General features: G+C 38.5%; 1 protein-coding gene across 3 annotated transcripts in view; it reads left to right on the forward strand.

Moving 5' to 3' along the window:
* PTER (phosphotriesterase related) overlaps positions 1-22338 on the forward strand; it is a 74400-nt gene extending 52062 nt beyond the window's left edge. For 2 of the 3 annotated variants that reach the window (XM_081553622.1, XM_081553623.1), the window contains 2 exons: positions 13756-13896; positions 21090-22338. In XM_081553622.1, coding sequence (XP_081409748.1) covers positions 13756-13896; positions 21090-21300 — 352 coding nt within the window. In that variant the 3' untranslated portion in view covers positions 21301-22338. The remainder of the gene's footprint in view (positions 1-13755; positions 13897-21089) is intronic. The other variant, XM_081553624.1, reaches the window with a different exon arrangement.
* Positions 22339-23166: the final 828 nt, after the last annotated feature.

Raw genomic sequence — 23166 nt, forward strand, 5'->3', positions numbered from 1 at the left:
TACAACATTGTAAAGCAATTATCCTCCAATTAAAAAAGAAAAGGAAAAAACTCTTCAAACAACAAATGCTGGAAAGGGTGCGGAGAAAAGGGAAACCTCCTACACTGTTGATGGGAATATAAATGGATACAACCATTATGGAGAAAAATATGGAGGTTCCTTAAAAAAACTAAAAATAAAGCTACCATATGATCCAGAAATTCCAATCCTGGGCATATATATGAAAAAAATCATAATTCAAAAAGATACATGTATCCCAGTGTTCACTGCAGCACTATTTACAACAGCCAGGACATGGAAGCAACCTAGATACCCACTGACAGAGGACTGGATAAAGGAGATGTGGTACATATTTACAATGGAATATTACTCAGCCATAAAAATGAACAAAATAGTGCCATTTGCAGCAACATGGATGGACCTAGAGACTGTCATACACAGAGACAATCTCTGTCTCAGAGAAAGACAAATATCATATGATATCACTTATATGTGGAATCTTAAAAAAATGGTAAAAAAATTTGTTTTATTACAAAATAGAAGTGGAGTCACAGACATAGAAATCAAATTTATGGTTATCAGGGGCGAAAGGAGGGAAGGGATCAATTGGGAGATTGAGATTGACATATACACACTACTATATAACTATATATAAAATAGATAACTAAAAAGAACCTAGTGTATAGTACAGGGAACGATACTCAATATTATATAATGACCTATATGGGAAAAGAATCTAAAAAAGAGTGGATATATTTATATATATACCTGATTCACTTTGCTGTACAGTAGAAACTAACACAATATTGTAAATCAACTATACCCCAGTAAAATTTTTAAAGAAATCTACATTGGTTTGTAGAGAGTACTCAGTGAGACAGAAACACACACAAAACATGAGCACATTTCAGTGTGATGTTGTGTAGTGACACTGGCCACAGCTATCCCTTCACGAATGCAGTGCATATTCTATGCCTGTCTGGGACAATGGAGAAAGAGAGGGTGCTGGGGACACAGTGTCTGATCCTACCTCTGACTACAGCACCTACTTTCTGAGTGACCTTGAGCAAGTCACTGAAGCCTCCAAGTCTTTTGTTCATCTGTCAAAAGGGGTTAAGAAAAATTATTTTTTAACCCTTAAAGTGTTAGGCAAATTTCCCCAGTTATTGCTTGTCATAGTTTTCCTTTTACTATTTAAAAGAAGTAAAGTAAAAGTAAAGTAAAAAGACCTATTTAAAAAGAAATAGAAAATCCAGACAAATATTGGACAAACTGAAATGGAGCAAAACTACTTAGTATACCTAAAAGTGCTGAATAAAATGCAATTAATTAACTTATGCTGGTAATTGGTATGTGTTAATTATCCCAAACTGCACTCTTTAACACAGACACTTGAGCAAATCAGCCCAACGTGAATAGCAAATGAAGACACTAGTCCTGTCTTCTTTCCAACACATTATAACCACCAAAACCTCCCACAAGTAATTTTTTCTTCTAAAGCCATTTTTCATGACTCTGACACCATTCCCAAGAAATGTGACATTTTAACAAATAGGATTGCCATGTCTATGAGATTTATCTTCACTCTCCTCAATACCATCATTCCATGAACTATGTATTGCTTTACATGAAAAACGCAACCTCTTTTGTGCTCTGTGGCAGCTGCAAAGTTCATATGGTAAAAAGCTCTTCCTAGGGTGGATAAACTGTGAAATGCATTTTAAAATGAAGTTTTAATTACATTTTGCAATTCAGAGCCAACTTCTGGTTTTAGTGTAATTTAAACAAGGGTTTTTCTCTCTTGCAGCCATCTGTTCCTTTTTCTTAAGCTTACGCTTATGTCATAATATTGAAAATGTGACGTCATTCTCTCCTATGATGTCATTAAGGCATCTCTGTAGGCTAATGGGCCCAAGCAGACAATTGAATCATGTTTGTTCAAATATATAGATAATAGGGAATATGTAAAATAAATACATGGCAATATAAATTATTTCTCTATTGCTTTTCATTCCCAGTTACTCTCTACAGTTGAGAAGCATAAAAGTAATCCTTTATCACAAAAAGAATTCTCTAAAGAAAGACAAAAGAATCTTTAAAATACCTACATGTATGTGAATAAAACTAGTATATTAATATGAATGCACCATGTGAATTGATGGTTTTGAGTTTGTGTGAAACCAAAGTTCCCGGTAAATATTTACTTGAAGTAATAAATTATACTTTCTGGCTATAGACAATGTTTAGGCATTGTTGAGGGAATAGTCTTACATTTAAAACTTACACCATTCTATTCAGTTTCTGTTTTTGACATTAAAAATAAATTAATTGAAATTCATCAATTAAGAATTTTTCAGATTTTGTAATTAGGGTGTAACTGCCACTAGTAATATAGGAATACATGTGACTAATGTTTTAGAATTATATTAACAATGAATTTATTAGATTATAGTAATTTATATATTAATTTCTTTTAGACATTATATTATAAATATTTTTAAAATTATTTAAGTTATTAAATCAATAGTTCTAGGTGAGTTTAATAATTCTTTTAAGTAGCTGTTGAAGAACTCTCATAAAATTGTAAAGAATGCCACACAGTACTATCTGCACAAATATTCATTGGTTTTAAATTACGAAATTCAGTGAGATGCATAGAACAGTCTTATGGACTCTGAGGGAGAAGGTGAGGGTGGGACGTTCTGGGACAATATCATTGAAACATGTATATTATCATATGTGAAACAGAACACCATTCCAGGTTCAAGGCATGAGACAAATGCTCAGGGCTGGGGCAATGGGATGACCCAGAGGGATGGGATGGGGAGGGAGGTGGGAGGGGGGTTCAGGATGGGGAACACATGTAAACCCATGGCTGATTCATGTCAATGTATGGCAAAAACCACTACAATATTGTAAAGTAATTAGCCCCAAACTAAAATAAATAAATTTATTAAAAAAAATAAAATAACAAAAAAAATAATAATAATAAAAAAAAAAGAAAAGAAATTCAGTGAAGAGGAAGACAGAATTTTGGGGGGAGTTTCTTTCGTGGTAAACAATTTTTATAATAATCAGTCATTGAAATTCAACATTGTTTTAAATAAATCAGTTGTCTATAAGCATCCCCTTATTATTGTATTTTTAAATTAAAGAAAATTTTAATTACTTGGTCAAGTTCATAAGTTTTGGCACTGAATATATTCTGTGTTTCTGGATGTGTCAGGCTCTGAACTCAAGTCTCAAAATAGACCAACACTCATGGTGCTTACCCTCCAGGCCCAGGAAATCACAGGTTGGATGGCTGATGAATTCCAAAAATGTCACTGCACAATATAATGGAAAGTGTACTAGCCTAGGAGCTAGAATTCCTGGATTCCTGATCAGTTAAGAGACCCAAGCTTTGGTTTCTTCATTTCTGCATTTGTGTTAATACGCAGCATCATTCACCAGCTCATTATGAGCTTCAGAACCTGCCCTTTCCATGCTCTTGGTAGCATTTAATGATGCCAACATCTAATGAACTGCCCACAGCAGGCCCTGGTTTCTCCTTCTCCACTTGTGTCACAATGGGGACCAAGTCCCATCACTTTACTCTTCCTCTTTGCCCTGTTCTGGTCTATGACAGCATGATTCGTCCAGATGCTAGTCTAAACTCCCTTTCCCTTTGCACTCCCACAAAATAATAACTGTCTACCCCACTAAGATCTCCAAATACAGCCCCTCCTATCCATTCTTCTGTTGTTAACTTAATTCAGATCCTCATTTGTCCCCTAAACCACTGTAATAATGTCTAAATAGGAAATCACTCTCTTAGTTTTGCTCCCTAATCTAGCCTCCATGTTGCTACCATTTGGATCTTCCCAAACACAAATCTGCTTTACATATCTCCATCCTGATTTACAACTCTTCAGAAGTTCCATGTCACCTGCAGCACAAAATCCAAACATCATGGTCATTTGGTCCCTACCAATCTTTCCAACTCATCTCCCATCCTTTCTAGATGTACAGGCAGAAGCTGGGCTAAAGCCACACTGACCACAATTTTGAGTAACCTCTGCTGAGTGTTCTTACATGCTTCTCACATGACCTCATCCCTCTGATGTGAATACAATATTCTCTGATCTACTAGGCAGAGCCTTTCTTCAATATACATCTCATCAGAGATGTTTTTCTCTATGAAGCCTTTCTTGAATGAGCCAAGCAGTGTTTGGTATTTCCTCTGTGTCAACCCGGGAGAAGGAAATGGCACCCCACTCCAGTACTCTTGCCTGGAAAATCCCATGGACAGAGGAGCCTGGTAGGCTACAGTCCATGGGGTCGCTAAGAGTTGGACATGACTGAGCAACTTCACTTTCACTTTTCCCTTTCATGCACTGGAGAAGGAAATGGCAACCCACTCCAGTATTCTTGCCTGGAGAATCCTAGGGACGGCGGAGCCTGGTGGGCTGCCGTCTATGGGGTCACACAGAGTCGGACACGACTGAAGCGACTTAGCAGCAGCAGCAGCAGCAGCTGTGTCAACCCAGATCCTAGGAGTACTTTCTTAGACTCAGTCAGGTCTGAAAAGCAATGATCTGTTTCCATGTCTATTTTCCCTATTGGACAGTGATCTTCTTGAAGGACGGGACTCCATATTATTTGTCTTTGTTTTCCCAGATCGTACATCATAGTAAATAAATGATCAACAATTTATTAGATGGATGAATGGATGGATAAATGGATGCATCTCCCCTCATGCACGTTAGCACTGATAAATTCAGTCTTATCTTCCAGAATCAACAAGCTCTTTTACCTCTCAATAGGTGTTCTTCTGGATTATCCATCCTTCATCTGACACTTGAACCCCACCAACCTACATCTGAATAGTTTTCTTCAAGACAACTCAAATGAGTTGCCTCTTTCATTATCCTTTCACAATATTTTGTATGTATTTGTACTATAAAAAGCTTTCAACACATTTAACTAATTATTAATTTAAATATGTATTTCCTTCCCTGACTTTCAGTTCTTTGAAACTGTTGCTTAAATTTCTTATTCATAGGAGTATTCCCAACACAAAAGCTAGCACAGGGTAGGTAAGAGTACAAGACAGTAAATGTTTGCTGAATTAATTCATGAAGGTGTGCTTGAATATATGAGATGAAATCATATATTTGCAAGTTCTTTGAAACTGGAAAAGCCCAAGACAAATGTTAAGTAATGTTATCATCTGGATCACACCCACGTATCATATCCTTTCCTCTGCTTCTTAGTTCTTTCTTCCCAGAGAGCTCACAGGCCCTTGTCTAAATTATCACTTCACACAGATTTCCTTGCTCCCACTCAGAGTGCATTTTGACATTAAACTAAACCCCTCAGCTCTTGGATAAAGATCTAGAATATAAAGAGGTTTGAAAAACAGAATCAATCGTCTTGCATTTCAGTACTGGCCTTAAAAACGTACGTACGTGATAACCATATTCTGAAAATGAAGATAGCCAGATGGTGTTAGAGAACTGTTTTCTTAGTTAATAGCGATATATTTGTCATCAATGTATGCCTGTTCCTTATAAAGAGAGAATTTGTTTACTGGTTGAGGCGCAAACAGAAGAAATGATATAATAAAAATAACAAGAATAAATACTTGATACGAACATCTCATCTTCCTCTTGGGAAATTCCTGGGTATTTTACAGATAACATTGTGATCAACATTATTGGGAGAAGGCAATGGCACCCTACTCCAGTACTCTTGCCTGGGAACTCCCATGGACAGAGGAGCCTGGCGGGCTGCAGTCCATGGGGTCGCTAAGAGTCAGACACAACTGAGCGACTTCACTTTCACTTTTCACTTTCATGCATTGGGGAAGGAAATGGCAACCCACTCCAGTGTTCTTGCCTGGAGAATCCCAGGGACGGGGGAGCCTGGTGGGCTGCCGTCTATGGGGTCACACAGAGTCGGACACGGCTGAAGCGACTTAGCAGCAGCAGCAGCAACATTATTGACCTTGAAGAAGGGACTTTCTCCAGTGTGAAACACAGCAGCTCTTCTGCATCTCACAATCACCACACTATTTAGGGCAGGAGGTGAAAGATATATTTACCTCAAAGGCTGGGGAAGACTGGAATAAGAAAGAATGTAATTGTTCATGGAAATAGAATATATGGCAACCCACTCCAGTATTCTTGCCTGGAGAATCCCAGGGACAGAGGAGCCTGGCGGGCTATAGTCCATGGGGTCACAAAGAGTAGGACACGACTGAGCGACTAACACACATAGAATATGGAATGAGGAAAACTGGCTGAGGTTGACACCTTCGCTCTTATAAGAAGTGCTATGAGATCACTGGTAACTGGGAGAGGCAGGACCTCTGTTTAAGCCTCATCTGAAAGACGTCAAGCAGAGTATATTTTTCCCTGGTACCATTTTGACATCTGGGGTCAATCCTTTCACCAAGTGGAAAAAAAAGTCACATGCATAAATGCAACTTCAGTAGCACCTTGACAGTCCCTGGAAGTCATCCAGCTGACTGTCAGTTGAGTGTGGTTAAGTCACCTTATTAGACATTCTGTATGCTGGGTGAGATGCTTTTGTGATGGGGTGTAGTTCTCCATAGGCAAGTGCTGTCGTAGGGAATGTGGCAGCGGAAGTGGGTGGATGCTCTCATCACAAAAGGAGTAGTGGGGTGTAAAACCGGAACATCTGAAGATGAATACAAATTGCTCTTATTCACCAGCTCTTCATTTTGGAAGTTAAGGACTCCCAAACTTTTCTGAGACTTAGTCTCTTCATCTATAAAATGAGGACAATCATTGAGGGTGGGGCCCTCATGATGGGATTAATGCTCTTCTAAGAAGAGACACCAGAAAACTTGTGAGAATGTGGCTGCCTGCAAGCCAGAAAGATAGCTCTCACCAGACCTGACCATGCTGATACCCTGATCTCGGATTTCCAGCCTCCAAACTATAAAAAGCAATATATGTCTATTGTGTAAGCCAAAAAAGAATAAAAATAAAATGGGATGCTCATACTTTTCTCATGTAGTTTTTGTAAGAATTAAATGATATGGGGCCATCTGAAATGCCTGAGGATTATTAAGTGTTTTATTTTCTTGCTTCTCCTGCTTCTCCATCCTACCACCTCATTAATATCTAATCCCAAACTTTTTTTTTTTTTTTTGGCCAGGGCTCTCTTCTGAAAAGTATGTATGACCACTGACACTATTTTTTCCCATAGATTTTATACTGCATTCCCTTCTTTAATAAGGAGAATTTAAGTGAACTCATTTCTTAGTTGCCTTCACACTAATGTTCAGTTATCTAGGCTGTGTCACATCACCAAATGTCACTAATAATAATATTGGGTTGGCCAAAAACTTCGTTTGTGATTTTTTCCATAACATCTTATGGAATGAACTTTTTGGCCAACTCAATATATGCGTGTATATGTATGTGCAAGGCTTCTCTGGTGGCTCAGTGGCAAAGAAACCATCTGCAAATGCAGGAGACTCAGGTTAGATGCCTGGGTCGGGGAAATCCCCTGGAGGAGGAAATGGCAACCCACTCCAGTATTCTTGCCTGGGAAATCCCATGGACAGAAGAGTCTGGTGGGCTATAGTCCAGGATTTGCAAAAGAGTCGGATGCAACTTAGCGACTAGAGACATATGTGTGTGTGTGTGTGTATATATATCTCCTGGCTTTTTAATGACAGCAAATTTGTCTGTCTCCTTTTTTAACTTCATTTACCCAATGTCTAAAACATGAGCCTAATTGCTTCTTTTCTGAAGTCTTCTCTCCTATACATTACTGTGAAATTTTTAACAATGTTTTACAGAGGGACCATTTCCCTCAAGTTGCACTTCTTTCTAATTCCCAGGGATTACATTTGACACTTACACGTGTACATGAATCTTACTGAACATGTTCATCTTCCTCTAGAAACTTACCATGCCATTTTTCAGATGACATTTACAATCCAGGCAGGATTTATATGTAACTGATGTCTGGAGATCTGGATGCCTGCATTCCCCAACCCTCCCTGAGATAAAGCTTTTGGAAGACCACATACGGGAGGATCACGCAGGGTCTCATGGGCCGCTGTGAGGCCTTGGCTCTTTCTTGAGGAAAATGAGGAGCTGTTGGTGGGTTGTGAGCAGAAGAGAGACCTGATCTGACTTAGTTGTGAAGACAGACTTTGGTGGTTGTAATTGAATAGACAGCAACAGAGCAAAGGAAGAGAAACGAGGAGAGTGTTTGCTCATCTATTGCAGGGATCCTGCAAAAGATGATGGAGTTTTCGACCAGGAGAGCAGCAGGGGAGGTTGTGACGTATCTGGATTCTGGTCATATTTTGAAAATCAAGCCATAAGTCTATTTGATGGGCTAGATGTAGAGGGTTTTACAGGAAGAAAGAGGAGAAAACCCCAAGGTTGTTGGTCCGAGCAGTAGATGGATGCAGTTGCTATCAACTGAGACAGGGGAAGGTGCTGCAGCAGCTGGTTTGGGGTGGGACATGAGGGGTTTAGTTCAAGTCATGTTAAACCTGAGTTGTCTATTAGACATCCAAGTAGAGATGGCAAGCAGGCAATTAGACATGCAAGTCTGAACTTTGGAAGAAAGGACCTCACCATAGAAGACCCTTAATATGTGACCCTTAATATTTGTGAGAGGCTTAGAGCAACCTCAGGTTCTAAGATAGTAGGTAACAGTCATGATTAATAGAGCTCCTTCTCCTTCTCTGACCATATCACTGGAAATATCCAGAATGACATAATGGTCAAATCCTGTCTATTATATGCAGTGATTATGAAGACCTCCACAAAATAATCCTTTCTTATTTGGGGAGTAAATTTCTCATTTTTCAAGTGCAGTTTGAAGGTACAGTGGGGAGGGAATTACATTTCCAAAAAAAAATTAAAAAACATGATGCACATACAAAGTCAATGCAATTCTGGAAAATGTCCTTTGAGGATAAACTATTTAGCCATAGGAGATGTCACATAGTATGATGATTAAGGAACTAAATTCTCGCCTCGAAATGAATTTACATTCCAGCACATCAACTTGCATATCTAATCTCTATGCCCCAGTTTCCTCATCTATAAACCCGAGACCAGATGGGATTATAGAGAATATTAAGTGAGATAATAAATAAAAAGCACATAGCACCGTGCCAGAAGCATAGTAAGTTCTTATACTTGTTGCCTATGATGATGATAAGCAAATTTACTTTTGTTTTCAGTTGGAACTAAGACTGAAAGATTTTCTTATAGTTTTTCATTTACCATGGATATAGACTCACTATATCACTTAAATACTTAGAAAACTGAGTCTCAAAGAATTTAGGCCTAAAGAAGCAAAAAGACATTGCAATCAGAAATAAGAGTCTGATCCAACCTGTTATGGGCAACTCCATTGCTTTTCTTGACTCGCCACCCTGACCCACCCTGGTATTTTGCCCATATTGGTAATTAACAATTGGTAATTAACAAACCAAATGAACTGCCTCAAAAGGAAAAAAATACTAAACTTATCTCTTCCCCCTTATGTTAATTGTGTATATTTCATTTTTAAGCATGATTCTTCGGGGAAAACAGAATATGTTTACCATAGAAAAACACATATTCTTTTAGCCGAGTAATTTTGGAAGCAAAAATGGTCTCCATGGTAAGAAGAAAGAAAAGGAGTAGTATTAATAGAAGGTGGCACCAAACTAATGTGCATTTTATAGTATAAAGGAAAGAGTTTTTTTAGCCTTCCTGCCTAAAACAACATCATGAACTAGAAGTTATGCTAAATTGGTAAAGAGAATAAAAAGGAACCAGCTACAGTATGATTGCTCAGAATCAGAGTCAAGAGCCAGATCCCAGGAAGCAGCCCGGGACAGCAGAATCCTCTCACTCATGGACACAGAGGCTTAACTGGTCCTCCTAGGGTTTGGAAGAGAGGCTCTGAAAATACTTCTGACCTCTTAGAAGCAGATTTATAGACATATAATAGTGCTTTAACCCTGGCATCCTGATGTTGCCAAAGTAATAGAATATCATAATGGAAAAAAGCCTAATAAGACAATGATTATCTGATGTTCCACTTCTTCTCCAGGCCAGCTTTGGATCCTGAACAATCTCTTCTTTTTTCATAACTCCCTTCACACAATATTTAATGAGGCTTATTTTTCCTTCTTATTTTTTCCATATGGTCTCCGGGTAGGATCCTTCCTTTCTTCATCCTTCTTCCCTCCATCCCTTCTTTCCTTCCTTCCTTTCTCTCTTCCTTTTTCTGTTTCTTTCTGTTTTTGAATCTCTACAGTGATACTTTAGGGGTTAACTTTCAGCTCAGTTCAGTCGCTCAGTCGTGTCCAACTCTTTGTGACCCCATAGACTGCAGCACGCCAGGCTTCCCTGTCCATCACCAATTCCCGGAGCTTACTCAAACTCATGTCCATCGAGTCAGTGATGCCATCCAACCATTTCGTCCCCTTTGTCGTCCCCTTCTCCTCCCACATTCAATCTTTCCCAGCATCAGGGTCTTTTCCAATAAGTCAGTTCTTCGCATGAGGTGGCCAAAGTATTGCAGTTTCAGCTTCAGCGTCAGTCTTTACAATGAATATTCAGGACTGATTTCTTTTAGGATGGACTGGTTGGATCTCCTTGCTGTCCAAGGGACTCTCAGGAGTCTTCTCCAACACCACAATTCAAAAGCATCAATTCTTCGGCGCTCAGTTTTCTTTATAGTCCAACTCTCACATCCGTACAGGACTACCGGAAATACCATAGCTTTCACTAGACTACGGACCTTTGTCGGAGAAGTAATGTCTCTGCTTTTTAATATGCTGTTGAGGTTGGTCATAGCTTTTCTTCCAAGGAGCAAGCGTCTTTTAATTTCATGAGTGGAATCACCATCTGCAGTGATTTTGGAGCCCAAAAAGATAAAGTCTGTCACTGTTTCCACTGTTTCCCCATCTATTTCCCATGAAGTGATGGGACCAGATGCCATGATCTTAGTTTTCTGAATGTTGAGTTTTAAGCTCACTTTTTCACTCTCTTCTTTCACTTTCATCAAGAGGCTCTTTAGTTCTTCTTCGCTTTCTGCCATAAGGATGGTGACATCTGCATATCTGAGGTTGATATTTCTCTTGGCAATCTTGACTCCAGCTTATGCTTCATCCAGCCTGGCATTTTGCATGATGTACTCTGCATATAAGTTAAATAAGCAGGGTGATAATATGCAGCCTTGACCTACTCCTTTCCCAATTTGAAACCAGTCTGTTGTTCCATGTCCAGTTCTAACTGATGCTTCTTGACCTGCATACCGATTTCTCAGGAGGCAGATCAGGTGGTCTGGTATTCCCATCTCTTTCAGAATTTTCCAAAGTTTGTTGTGATCCACACAGTCAAAGGCTTTGGCATAGTCAATAAAACAGATGTTTTCCTGGAACTCTTGCTTTTTTGATGATCCAAAGGATGTTGGCAATTTGATCTCTGGTTCCTCTGCCTTTCTAAATCCAGTTTGAGCATCTGGAAGTTCATGGTTCATGTACTATTGAAGCCTGGCTTGGAGAATTTTGAGCATTACTTTGCTAGCGTGTGAGATGAGTACAATTATGTGGTAGTTTGAACACTCTTTGGCATTGCCTTTCTTTGGGATTGGAATGAAAACTGACCTTTTCCAGTCCCGTGGCCACTATTGAGTTTTCCCAATTTGCTGGCATATTGAGTGCAGCACTTTCACAGCATCATCTTTTAGGATTTGAAATAACTCAACTGGCATTCTGTCACCTCCACTAGCTTTGTTTGTAGTGATAATTCCTAAGGCCCACTTGACTTCGCGTTCCAGGATGCCTGGCTCTAGGTGAGTGATCAAACCTTCGTGGTTATCTGGGTCATAAAGATCTTTTTTGTATAGTTTTTCTGTGTATTCTTGCTACCTCTTCTTAATATCTTCTGCTTCTGTTAGGTCCATACCATTTCTGTCCTTTATTTTGCCCATGTTTGCATGAAATGTTCCTTTGGTATCTCTAATTTTCTTGAAGAGGTCTCTAGTCTTTCCCATTCTATTGTTTTCCTCTCTTTCTTTGCACTGATCACTGAGGAAGGCATTCTTTTCTCTCCTTGCTATTCTTTGGAATTCTGCGTTCAGATGGATATATCTTTCCTTTTCTCCTTTGCTTTTAGCTTCTCTTCTTTTCTCAGCTTTTTGTAAGGCCTCCTCAGACAACCACTTTGACTTTTTGCATTTCTTTTTCTTGGAGATTGTCTTGATCACTGCCTCCTGTACAATGTCATGAACTTCTGTCCATAGTTCTTCAGGCACTCTATCTATCAGATCTAATCTCTTGAATCTGTTTGTCACTTCCACTGTATAATCATAAGGGATTTGATTTAGGTAATACCTGAATGGTCTAGTGGTTTTCCCTATTTTCTTCAATTTAAGTCTGAATTTGTCAATAAGGAATTCATGATCTGAGCCACAGTCTGCTCCCGGTCTTGTTTTTGCTGACTGTATAGAGCTTCTCCATCTTTGGCCACAAAGAATATAATCAATCTGATTTTGGTATTGACCATCTGGTGATGTCCATGTGTAGAGTCTTCTCTTGTGTTGTTGGAAGAGGGTGTTTGCAATGAGCAGTGCATTCTCTTGGCAAAACTCTATTAGCCTTTGCCCTGCTTCATTCTGTACTCCAAGGCCAAATTTGCCTGTTACTCCAGGTATCTCTTGACTTCCTACTTTTGCATTCTAGGGGTTAACTTTATGTATCCTTTTTATCTGTTAGAGTTTAAATTTCTTGAGATAATCTACTCTTGTTCCAGACTTGACTCTTCTGTCTGAAGCCTGCACTTATCCTATATTTTTCTCCTTTTCTATTCATTTACATAGTCTTACAAAGAGTGATATTTTTGCTATGATCTCTACTGAAGTGAGAGGATACCCATAAAATTAGCATAAAATAATAAATTCTATTTAAAAAATAAACACACCAGAACATAAATATCTATAGGAGCATTGCCCCTTTAAAAAAAATGCACTGATATTCACATAGTCTTTGGGATTAATTTTAGAACCACTTATATGATCATCACAAGAAAATCACCCTGTTGCCTTATCTTGGCTTCATGTTTTATCCAGATCAGTATTATTCACCTAATTCTCCAGTTCTGGCCAAATTTCCTTTTTGATAGTTTCCATAGTTCACATCAGTCCCACTAAGGATTTTCAAAAGAATATAGAGCCTACCCTGAAGACAATTCTGGAAAAGAATTACATTGTTTTTGAGATGGCAGCATAATTAAAATGTCTATAGTTTTGAAGTCCTTGAGATGAGAAAACTCCCTTTTGGATGAGAATGTTCCCTAATTTCTGGGCTTCCCTGGTGGCTCAGACAGTGGGGAAAAAACAAAAAACAAAAAAACTGCCTGCAATGCAGGAGACCCAAATTCAATCCCTGGGTTGGGAAGATCACCTGGAGAAGGGAATGGCAACCCACTCCAGTATTCTTGCCTGGAGAATTTCACCGACAGAGGAGCCTGGTGGTCACATTCCATCGGGTCACAAAGAGTGGACACAACTGAGCAACTAGCACTTTTACTTCACTTTTTCTAATTTCTAGTAACAATTGAACTTAATATTTTATAGTCACATCCTAAAAGCCAACTCCAAAATTCTTTTACTTGATTTCAACTATATTCCAGTACATAATGTGCTTAACACTTTTAATCTGTATGTGTGGAAAACATGGCCTTGATAGTAACAATATGTCTGTCTTCTTGTCTCTAGGACTATCCTTGATAAGAAGGAACTACTGGAGTTTGCTCAACTTGGCTGTTACTTGGAATATGATCTCTTTGGTACTGAACTTTTTCATTATCAGTTCAACCCAGATATTGACATGCCCAATGATAATAAAAGAATTAAAAGGTAAATATGATGAAATCTCTCACAGCATTTCCTTTTACCATTTCTTCCGGATTTTCATATCTGGGTGGGAATTAGTAAAGATTCAGAAAACAATAAGCAGGCAGAACCAGAGACTTGCAAGGGAAAATATATCAATGCTGTTTCAGGAAGGCAAATCTCTATATATTATTTCAAGGAGAAAATGAGTCAACCTAAGTAGGAAAAAGCTTAGCAGAGCCTTAGAAGTTCAGTGCAGATGGGCAGCTGATAAGAAACACAGATAATACTCAATCTCTGCTCTGACCGTAAAAAAAACAAAAGACATTTCCCTGTTTTTATTCCTAATGAAGTAAGCTGTTTCTTTCTCAGGTTGATCACACCAAAGTTCTAACCTCCTGCAATGAATTTTTGAAATTTTTATTAAAAATATTCACTAAAGAGGTAGTAGCAACTGAAAGGCTATCAGGTCAAACATTATATAAAGTCCAACCTCTCAAAATTTTTCAATATTTGTGAGGGAAAGCAAATAATTGTACAAGTCATTCTCTGCACTCAAGTGGAAATTTTTGAGAGTCAAGACTAGCTGGTCACCTGGTTTGCCGTGGTTACCTGGTGATATGAAGAATGAATGCAGCAAGTTAGGGAACCTGGGAGGTGAAACAGATTTGGGATCGGCAGGATGACTTTAGTTTGGGAATATAGTGTTGCTACCCCCTGGGGCCATGGGGAAAGGGTATGAAGCTCAGGACAGAGACTTGGACATGCAGCTCGACATTGTTGGTTTGCGTGTGACAGTCAGTAGCGTGGGAATGAATGAGACCACTCCAAGAAGCAAATGAGGACAGAACCCTGGTGACCACCCACATTTAAGGGATGAACTCAGAAACAGTCCCTCAAGGACTGGTTGAGAAATCTTCAAAGCGTTAAGAATATCAGGGAAATGCATTGTTATGGAAGTTGGTGGAGAAGGATACTTAAAGCAGAAGGACTCGAACCCTCGTACCAATCGGCAGATACCAAGAGAGATAAGGACGGAAAAGTATCCATTGGATTTCACCGTCAGGAAGTTTTCATTTCACAGTCAGTAAGTGCAGCCTTAGCAGAAAAGGCTTGAGGAAAGACTAGAAGGTGAGGAAGAGGACAGAGAATATGGAGGCTACTCTTTCAAGAAACTTGGTCGTAAAGTGAAGGAGGGTTGTAGGGCTACAGCTAGAAGACCAGACAGGGGACTTCCCTAGCGGTCCAGTGTCTAAGACTGCACGCTGTCAATGCAGAGGGCCCAGTTCAACTGCTGGTCGGAGAACTAGATCCCACATGTTGCAACTAAGACCCGGCACAGTCAAATAGATAAGTAGATAAATATGAAAAAAAAGAAGAAGACCAGACAGGGCCAAAGAAAGGTTTTGTTAGGAGACCGAGAGAATGAATCCAGGGACCTGGTGCTTATTCTATAGGGTTGTTATAGAATTTATATGAAATAAAGTATGCAGTTTTTAGCTGAGTATCTGGGGTATACTATGGAAGTGATCAATCAATGTTAACTTGAAAAAATCTGGACAGATAAGAAATATAGAGCAAGACTCCTGAGGAGACAAAGAGATTTGGGGCAGCAAATAGAAGGTTGGTTAAATCAGCCATAGTAATGGCTGATTCATGTTGATGCATGGCAGAAACCAACACAACATTGTAAAGCAATTATCCTTCAATTAAAAATAAACCAATTTTTTTTTTAATAAAAGGAGGTATGCTATTTCCATAGAAATGAGAGGAGGCGAGGCAGGTGATTGAATGAGTGCAGATCAATGTCTTGGTGAAAGGAACAGAACACTGAGGACAGATGGTCCCATTTGATCCTGAAAGTGCCTATGAAAGAGACATGGTCGTCTCCTGTGAAGGAAGGAATAGATTCAGGGCAGGACCTTGTATAGGAGGGTGAAGGCTGGGAGTGGATGGAGAGTGACTGAGAGAGATACTGACTCAGGACATCTTGTATGGAAGACCAAGTGGAGGCCAGAGATCATTACTGCATGACTGTCTATTAGCACCAAGCTGCATGATTTGGTGGTTATTTTCCTAAAAAAATGTTTTGTGTTTTGGTAGTAGGGCCAAAAAAGTTTTGTGAGTACAAGTAATAGATGTAAACAGAGAGAAGGTTGGGATTCTGTCTGAAGAACGTGCTTGATATCCAAGGGGGACAAGGGCAGGGTTGAGATGAGGGTCATGAGGTCCAAGCTGGAGGGAAGAAAGTATCGAGAGAGATGGAGAGATATCTAGCAGCAACATAGCAGGGGTAAATCCCTGGATGCTTTAATGGAGTGAATACAGAATGTGGAAGAGGGTGAGCAAAAAAGTAGAAAGATGCAACTCGTGGTCAGGGTGGAAAACAGAAGGTTGAGGAGAAGTAGTTCTCCACGATGACAAACGCAGAACAGAGAGAAAACTCGTTGGAATGGGAGTAAGCCAAACTGGAATAAAGAAGTGATGTCCAGAAAATGTGAGGCTTGAGCAGCACATGTACTACTATGCCCATAGGTACATATGTACACTGGGGTATGGGGAAGGTCTAACAGCTTTAGGGGCTTTCCCCTGGGCAGTTTATCTTTACATGTATGTCTTCTGCTGTCCCGTGAACTAACATACCTCCTTGATGCGCTCATTAATTAAAATAACTTCCAGTTGAATATCATTAGAGAAAGATAGTCGAGCAATGTCACAGTAGTTACAAAAATATGAGACACTCACCCTACATCTTTAAATTGCCTTGACTGCCCTGACTAGGATCACTAGGTCTTTTTTTTTCAACTACTCAAACCAATTCTTTAACAGATTTATTGTTTGTTTGTTTTATAATTTAAATTTACTTGCCCAGGAGTACCATTCAGTATTGGCAAACTGTACTAGCTTGAACCATACTCAGAGGTGAATATTCTCTGGAATTTAAGATGAGCCTGTGTGGTAGATCTTTCTCATCTTTCATGATCTCAAAATCATGACTTCCTCATGAATGCCCTAAACACATATTTTACAATTCGTCTTGGAAATAGGAAGCTTGCTCCCAGGGTTCGCTTCCTTCCTCTACGCCCCCTTGTGGCAGTGAGGTGTATCTTTTGTATACCCCTATGCTTTGCATAAGGCTCCTAGACTTTCTGGAATAAAAGAGGGGATCCCTAGAGGGAGATCGATGGAGATATGAGCTTTCACTGTGCCAAATGTAAACATTCTAGATGTATGGAACTACATAAAAATTTTACGTATATATACACATCTGTGTTTGTGTATATCTGGGTGTCTGTGTATGTATGTATCTTTAATCTTTTGTAAATTATAAATCATACAGAGTGAAGTAAGTCAGAAAAACAAATGTCATGTTTTAACACATACATGTGAAATCTAGAAAAATGGTATTGATAATCCTATTTTTAAAGCAGAAGTAGAGACACAGATGTAGAGAACAAATGTATGAACACCAAGGGGGAAAGGGAGGATGGCATGAAGTGGGAGATTGAGATTGACGTACATACACTACTATGCATAAAATAGATAATGAGACCCTACTGTATAGCACATGGAACTCTACCCAGCACTCTGTGGTGACCTAAATGGGAAGGAAGTCCAAAAAAGAGGGGATAAATGTACATGTATGGCTGATTTGCTTTGCTGTACAGTAGAAATTAAGACATTGTAAAGCAATTATATTCCACCAAAAATTAATTTTTAAAAAAGCCATGCATTGAGTCACTGGACTCCAGTACAGCTCATGGTGATTATTAAATGAACTTCTGGGTTGTGTACACCCTAGTTTATTCCCTTGTCCCCACCTCTTGGGTTCTTGGTTTTCATCACTCATCAGCAGTCCTTCTCTGAGCTTCAGGAATCGTAAAGCTTTGAAGTGAACAGAGAAGCATGCTTCTGCCTACCTCTGGTTTTCAGCACCAGAAATTCTGTGTCTAACACCTGTTTTCAATCTTCTGCTCCATTTCTCAAATCTTATTATATCTCTGCCTTTTCACACTTTGTAGTCTCTCTCTAATATTTGTTTGCAAAACACTAACTCATTTGTATTTCTATAATTACTGTGATTTTTTGTCTTCTCATCTGTAGTGGTTCCTTCCTTCTGGCAGCCTCTCTCTAACTACTGTTTTTCTACACAATGGCACAGCATGTGAGATGATCCCTTATTTTAGGAGCAACTAGGCAGTTTTCTTGATAGTCAAGATAAAATTATGCTTCTAGAACCAGAACATTCTCTTTCTCATGAGATAACTAGTCTTCAGTTTCTTGACTTACTGAGTTCTAACGGTTCCCATTTTGAAATAAGTATCTTTCCTTGCAACTGTAAAATTTAGTAACTTTGTGTTCCAGGATATGACTCAGGCCTCTTACAGGTACCTGTTTATCTATATGATGTGCCTCTGTAGTAATATCATTTTTTCACGGACAAGGAAAAGAAACAAAAATGTTGAGAAACGCTCAGAAAATACATGGGGGAAAGTATACCTTAAAATTTCCTTTAATGGGAAATTCCTTTTTAATTGTGGATCAGGGTTTGTCACCCTAAGTTTCAGCATTATGCATGTATCAGTGAAATATTTCTCTTCCTTCATAAATGATGATATAGCTGGCTTAGATAATTCCCTTAAAGAGAGGTTGTTCCAAAAGCAACTTTAGATCAGAATGTTTGGACATTATACAAATTTTAAAGACCGACAAACCAACGTCCTACCCCTATATAGGGGGAGGTAAGGGTACATGGAATACAGAGGTGGGGGATTAAGAGGTACAAATATTATCTATAAAATAAGCTACAAGGATATGTTGTACAATGTAGGGAATACAGTCAATATTTTATAGTAACTATACACAGAGTATAACCTTTAAAACTTGTGAATCACTGTACTGTATACCTGTAACTTACATACTATTGTACATCAACTATCCTTCAATAAAAATATAAAGCAAATAATGATGGTGGCACAGATAACACTCCAAGTATTTTTAGGACACACTTGGGGTACATGTGGTATGACTGAAGATTTCTAGATGAAACACCCAGGTTGGCTCTTTTCTGGCATCCCTTTAAGTATAATTTGTTTTAAAATGTATGTTCTCATATAGAATAAGTAACTAATGAGAACCTACAGTATAGCTCAGGGAACCATACTGAAAGCTCTGTGGTGACCTAAATGGGAAGGAAATCCAAAAAAGGGGGAATAGGTATACATGTGGCTGATTCACTTTGCTGTACAGCAGAAACTAACACAGCATTGTAAAGCTACTATACTTCAATAAAAATTAATAAGAATAAAATAAAATGCACATTCTCAGAAGGCAAAGCTTTGTGTTCAAGTGTGTTGTTGTGGTGACCCACATGTTGCTTACTGTGGTTGTTGTTTAGTTGTTAAGTCATGTCTGACTCTTTTGAGACCCAATGGACTCTAGCCTGCCAGGCTCCTGGCATGGAGCCATGGGATTTTCCAAGCAAGAATACTAAAGTGGGCTGCCATCTCCTTCTCCAGGGGATCTTCTGAGACCAGGGATCAAACCCCCATCTTCTGTACTAGCAGGCAGATTCTTTACCACTGAGCCATCAGGGAAGCCCTTTGCTTACTGCAGTATTTATTAAATATGACTCATGTACTAGAATCCCAAGAAGTACTATTGAAGCAAAAAGGATACCTTTCAAATAATTAGCCCTTGGAGGAAAGTGCTGCCCATCTGTCTAGATCCATTGGGGAATTTAGGAGCCAACAAGATAATATTGAAAAGGTCAGAGAACAGCCAGGGTCTCGAAGCTGCATGTCCTGCCATCAGAGACCCATGGAAGTCACCGCACAGAGTCCAGACATTCACAGATGGTGGCTGTCATGAGGGGACTGGCTCACACTAAGGATTATAGCACTTAACAAAGCAAACAGGATTAGATGTTTAGACAATAGGCAGGAAGCTGGTCTATAGTTCACTGACTATAAATTTAAAGGAACAGTTCATTATTTATAGCAATCTCATCGACAGAGAAGGAAGACAGTAAATTTTTATTGGTCAATTTAAGCCAACGCTCCCACACTACTACTAAGTCAAAATACCCATCAGCTTCAAAAGGACTAACGCAGAGGGACGGAAACTGACCTTTTAAAAATGATGATTGATCTAAAATATGACACGAATGAACTATAGCTACGAAACAGAAACAGACTCACAGACATAGAGAACAGACTTGTGGCTGCCAAGGAGAGGGGAGTTGGGGCAGGGGAGGACTGGGAGTTTGGGATTAGCAGATATGCAACCTTTTAGAAACAGGATGGAGAAACAAAGTCTGTTGTGTAACACAGGGAACTATACTCAATATCCTGTGATAAACCATCATGGAAAAGAATGTGAAAAAGAATATATATGTATAATGGAGTCACTTTGCTACACAGCAGAAATGAACACAAATTGTAACACAAATTGTAAATCAACTCTACTTCAATAAAATTAATTTAGAAAAATGACAACCAAGGGATTTCCCTGGTCCAGTGGCTAAGACTCCGTGTTCCCAATGCAGGAGGCCCAGGTTTGATCCCTGGTCAGGAAACTAGATCCCCCATGCCACAACTAAAGATCCTGCATGCTACAATTAAGACCCAGTGCAGCCAAATAAATAATAACATAAATAAATATTTTTTAAAGATGTCTACTGCATCACATGCCCTTCATTTTAAAACCAATTTTAGTTTCAGAATGTTTTACTTGTACGAAAATTCCTATCATTTTGCTATTTTAGTCCCAAATAGTCATTGATTTTACTTGCTAGAAAACAAAAATAGGAGAGACAGAGAGACTGAGATCTGAAGAATGGTTCACTAAGTGAGGTATTTTAGAATAGAGAGCTGGATACAAATTCAGGATAAAGTTATTTAATGAAATGCTAAAGTGGCCATTTATTCAAACTGGCACATCTGATTAGAAGCTATCTTTAATGCAGGCTTGCCAGGCATCATCATAAATATCACAGGCTAGGAATTTCTGTGTGCATGGAATAAAGATCCTCTTCCTAGTACGACAGGATAATATCTTTAGCATCACCACGCAATATTTATTAAGGGTGTCTTCGCAACGGAAGATGGTATCTTTATGACAACACAATAGGTTTATGAGTAGGAAAAAGTTTAAAGCATTCTGAATGTTGTAAACATGAAACCAGTGCCATATAATGAATTACCATTTTTTCACAGGGTGCGACTTCTGGTGGATGAGGGCTACGAGGATCGAATTCTGATGGCACATGACATACATACGAAGAATCGGCTGATGAAATATGGAGGTCACGGCTATTCCCATATCCTCACCAACATTGTCCCTAAAATGTTGCTGAGGGGGATAACTGAGGGTGCACTTGATAAGATACTGATCGAGAACCCCAAGCAATGGCTAACTTTCAAATAGGATGGTTGTTACTAATTCACACCTTGAGTGTAAAGCTTGCCAGGGAACAGAGAGTGATTTCAAACCCACTGTGAGATATTAATCAGAGCCACAGAGGACTAATGACAGAATATTTCCTTTTTATGAGAAGTAGAAGACTTTTGCCTTCTCAGAAACTGGCTATTACATCTGTACCTTTAGGGAGTTGCAGAGCCTAATTAAGCCCTATTATTTTTCCTTCACAAAATAAATACAAAAGTAGCCATTTCCAAATGATGATTTACAGTTTAGATCCCCTGAGTGGAGTTTTGCTTCCTTTTGTTTTGTTTTCTTAATCCATCAGCAGAACTCCCTGAGAAAATTTAAACCATTTTTACTTAAATTACCCCCTTCTGGAGCAATCTAATGTTTCTTGTAATATTGATGATTCCACTAATTATCCTGCTGTTCTTTAATTAATGCTTAATGAATACTATCCCACTTTAAAATAGCTTCTGCAGCAAAGGAAGCTAAATTTTGAGCCATTTATTTTAAGGATACTGTAATACAATAAAAAATTCACAACAGTAAAAATATTGTGGAAGGTTAATTATATCTGTTCACCTATCTTCATATACTTAAAATAAATCAGTTTTGTTGCCTGTGCCTTTCTGACATCCAGTTTTCCTATATTTTCTTGTTATTTGAAAAATTTATATAAGGGGATATGAACACACAGCATAGTATTCTATTATAAAAATTCAGTCATAATAGTCAAAATATATTACATAATATAGTTTAATGAATCATTACATTTATAATAACAAAGGCCACAATTTAATTAAATAATAATATAGAATGCAAAGAAGGAGAAATGTTTGCCTTATATATATATATATATTCCCTTTATTTTCTTTACCTTTCATTTGTCTTTCCTTGGGCCTGAACAGAAAATAATGCTTATTTATCTGAAGAAAAGGTCAGATCTATTAGAAATGACAGTCTGATTCTAGAGCCAAATTTTTAAAAGGTACCCAGACCTGATGTTTAGTGTAAATAAAACATTTTTTGAAACTTTTAGTTGATGTATACTGCTGTTTATAAACTAATCTTTTGGTTGAATCCTTCACTATACTATTTGCTACCTAAAAAAGAAAAGTCTCCAAAGCCTTACTGCTAATTCCTCTTCAATAAATACATATTGTTAAATGGAAATAAAATCCACTGCAACTCCTTTATGATTTATCTTGCGTATTAGAAAAGCCAAACAAAGTTAGTCATTAGTCTTGATAAAGGGGCTAAGTGTTGCTAATCATGTAAATCATGAGAGTTACTCAGACCAAGGCATTTAAACCAAGCAAACAGCACCTTCAGATGGGAACACCAGGCGTAACTCATTCAGAAAGTTGAGGTTTGTGAAATGAAAGATATTTCTGTGGATCAAGGATGATCAAGCTTTCTGTGTATTAGAACAGAAAGCACCCAAGAGGAAGGAGCCAGGAGAACAAACTAATTCCTTTAAATGAAAAAATGCAAATGCCCTTCGCCAGTAAAAGAGACAGATTTTTCAGTCTCTGTTTTTGAATCTAGTTGTCAAAGAGTCTTCAAAGGCAACTGAGAGTGGAACAGATTTTTCATTGTAATAGTGGAAGTAGTCTGATAGTTAGGATATATCAACATGCATTTCAAATCTTTTTCTTAGATTAAAGAGATGGCTTTTGGCAGTGTATTTTAAACAGAGAGGAAGGATTTGCACTACTCTCAAAATCTACCTTACTGTCAGCTTCAGGCCACCTGAGAAAAAAGAAAAAAATTGATCATTCAAATGCATATGATTCATAAACATTGCAAAGGACAGCTACTTCGTCTCTGCAGTCCTAACAGTAACAGTCACAGAATGCAATGAAA

This window comes from Giraffa tippelskirchi, chromosome 13 (genome assembly GCF_054371585.1).
Source record: "Giraffa tippelskirchi isolate mGirTip1 chromosome 13, T2T-mGirTip1v1.2.pri, whole genome shotgun sequence".
NCBI lineage: Eukaryota > Metazoa > Chordata > Mammalia > Artiodactyla > Giraffidae > Giraffa > Giraffa tippelskirchi.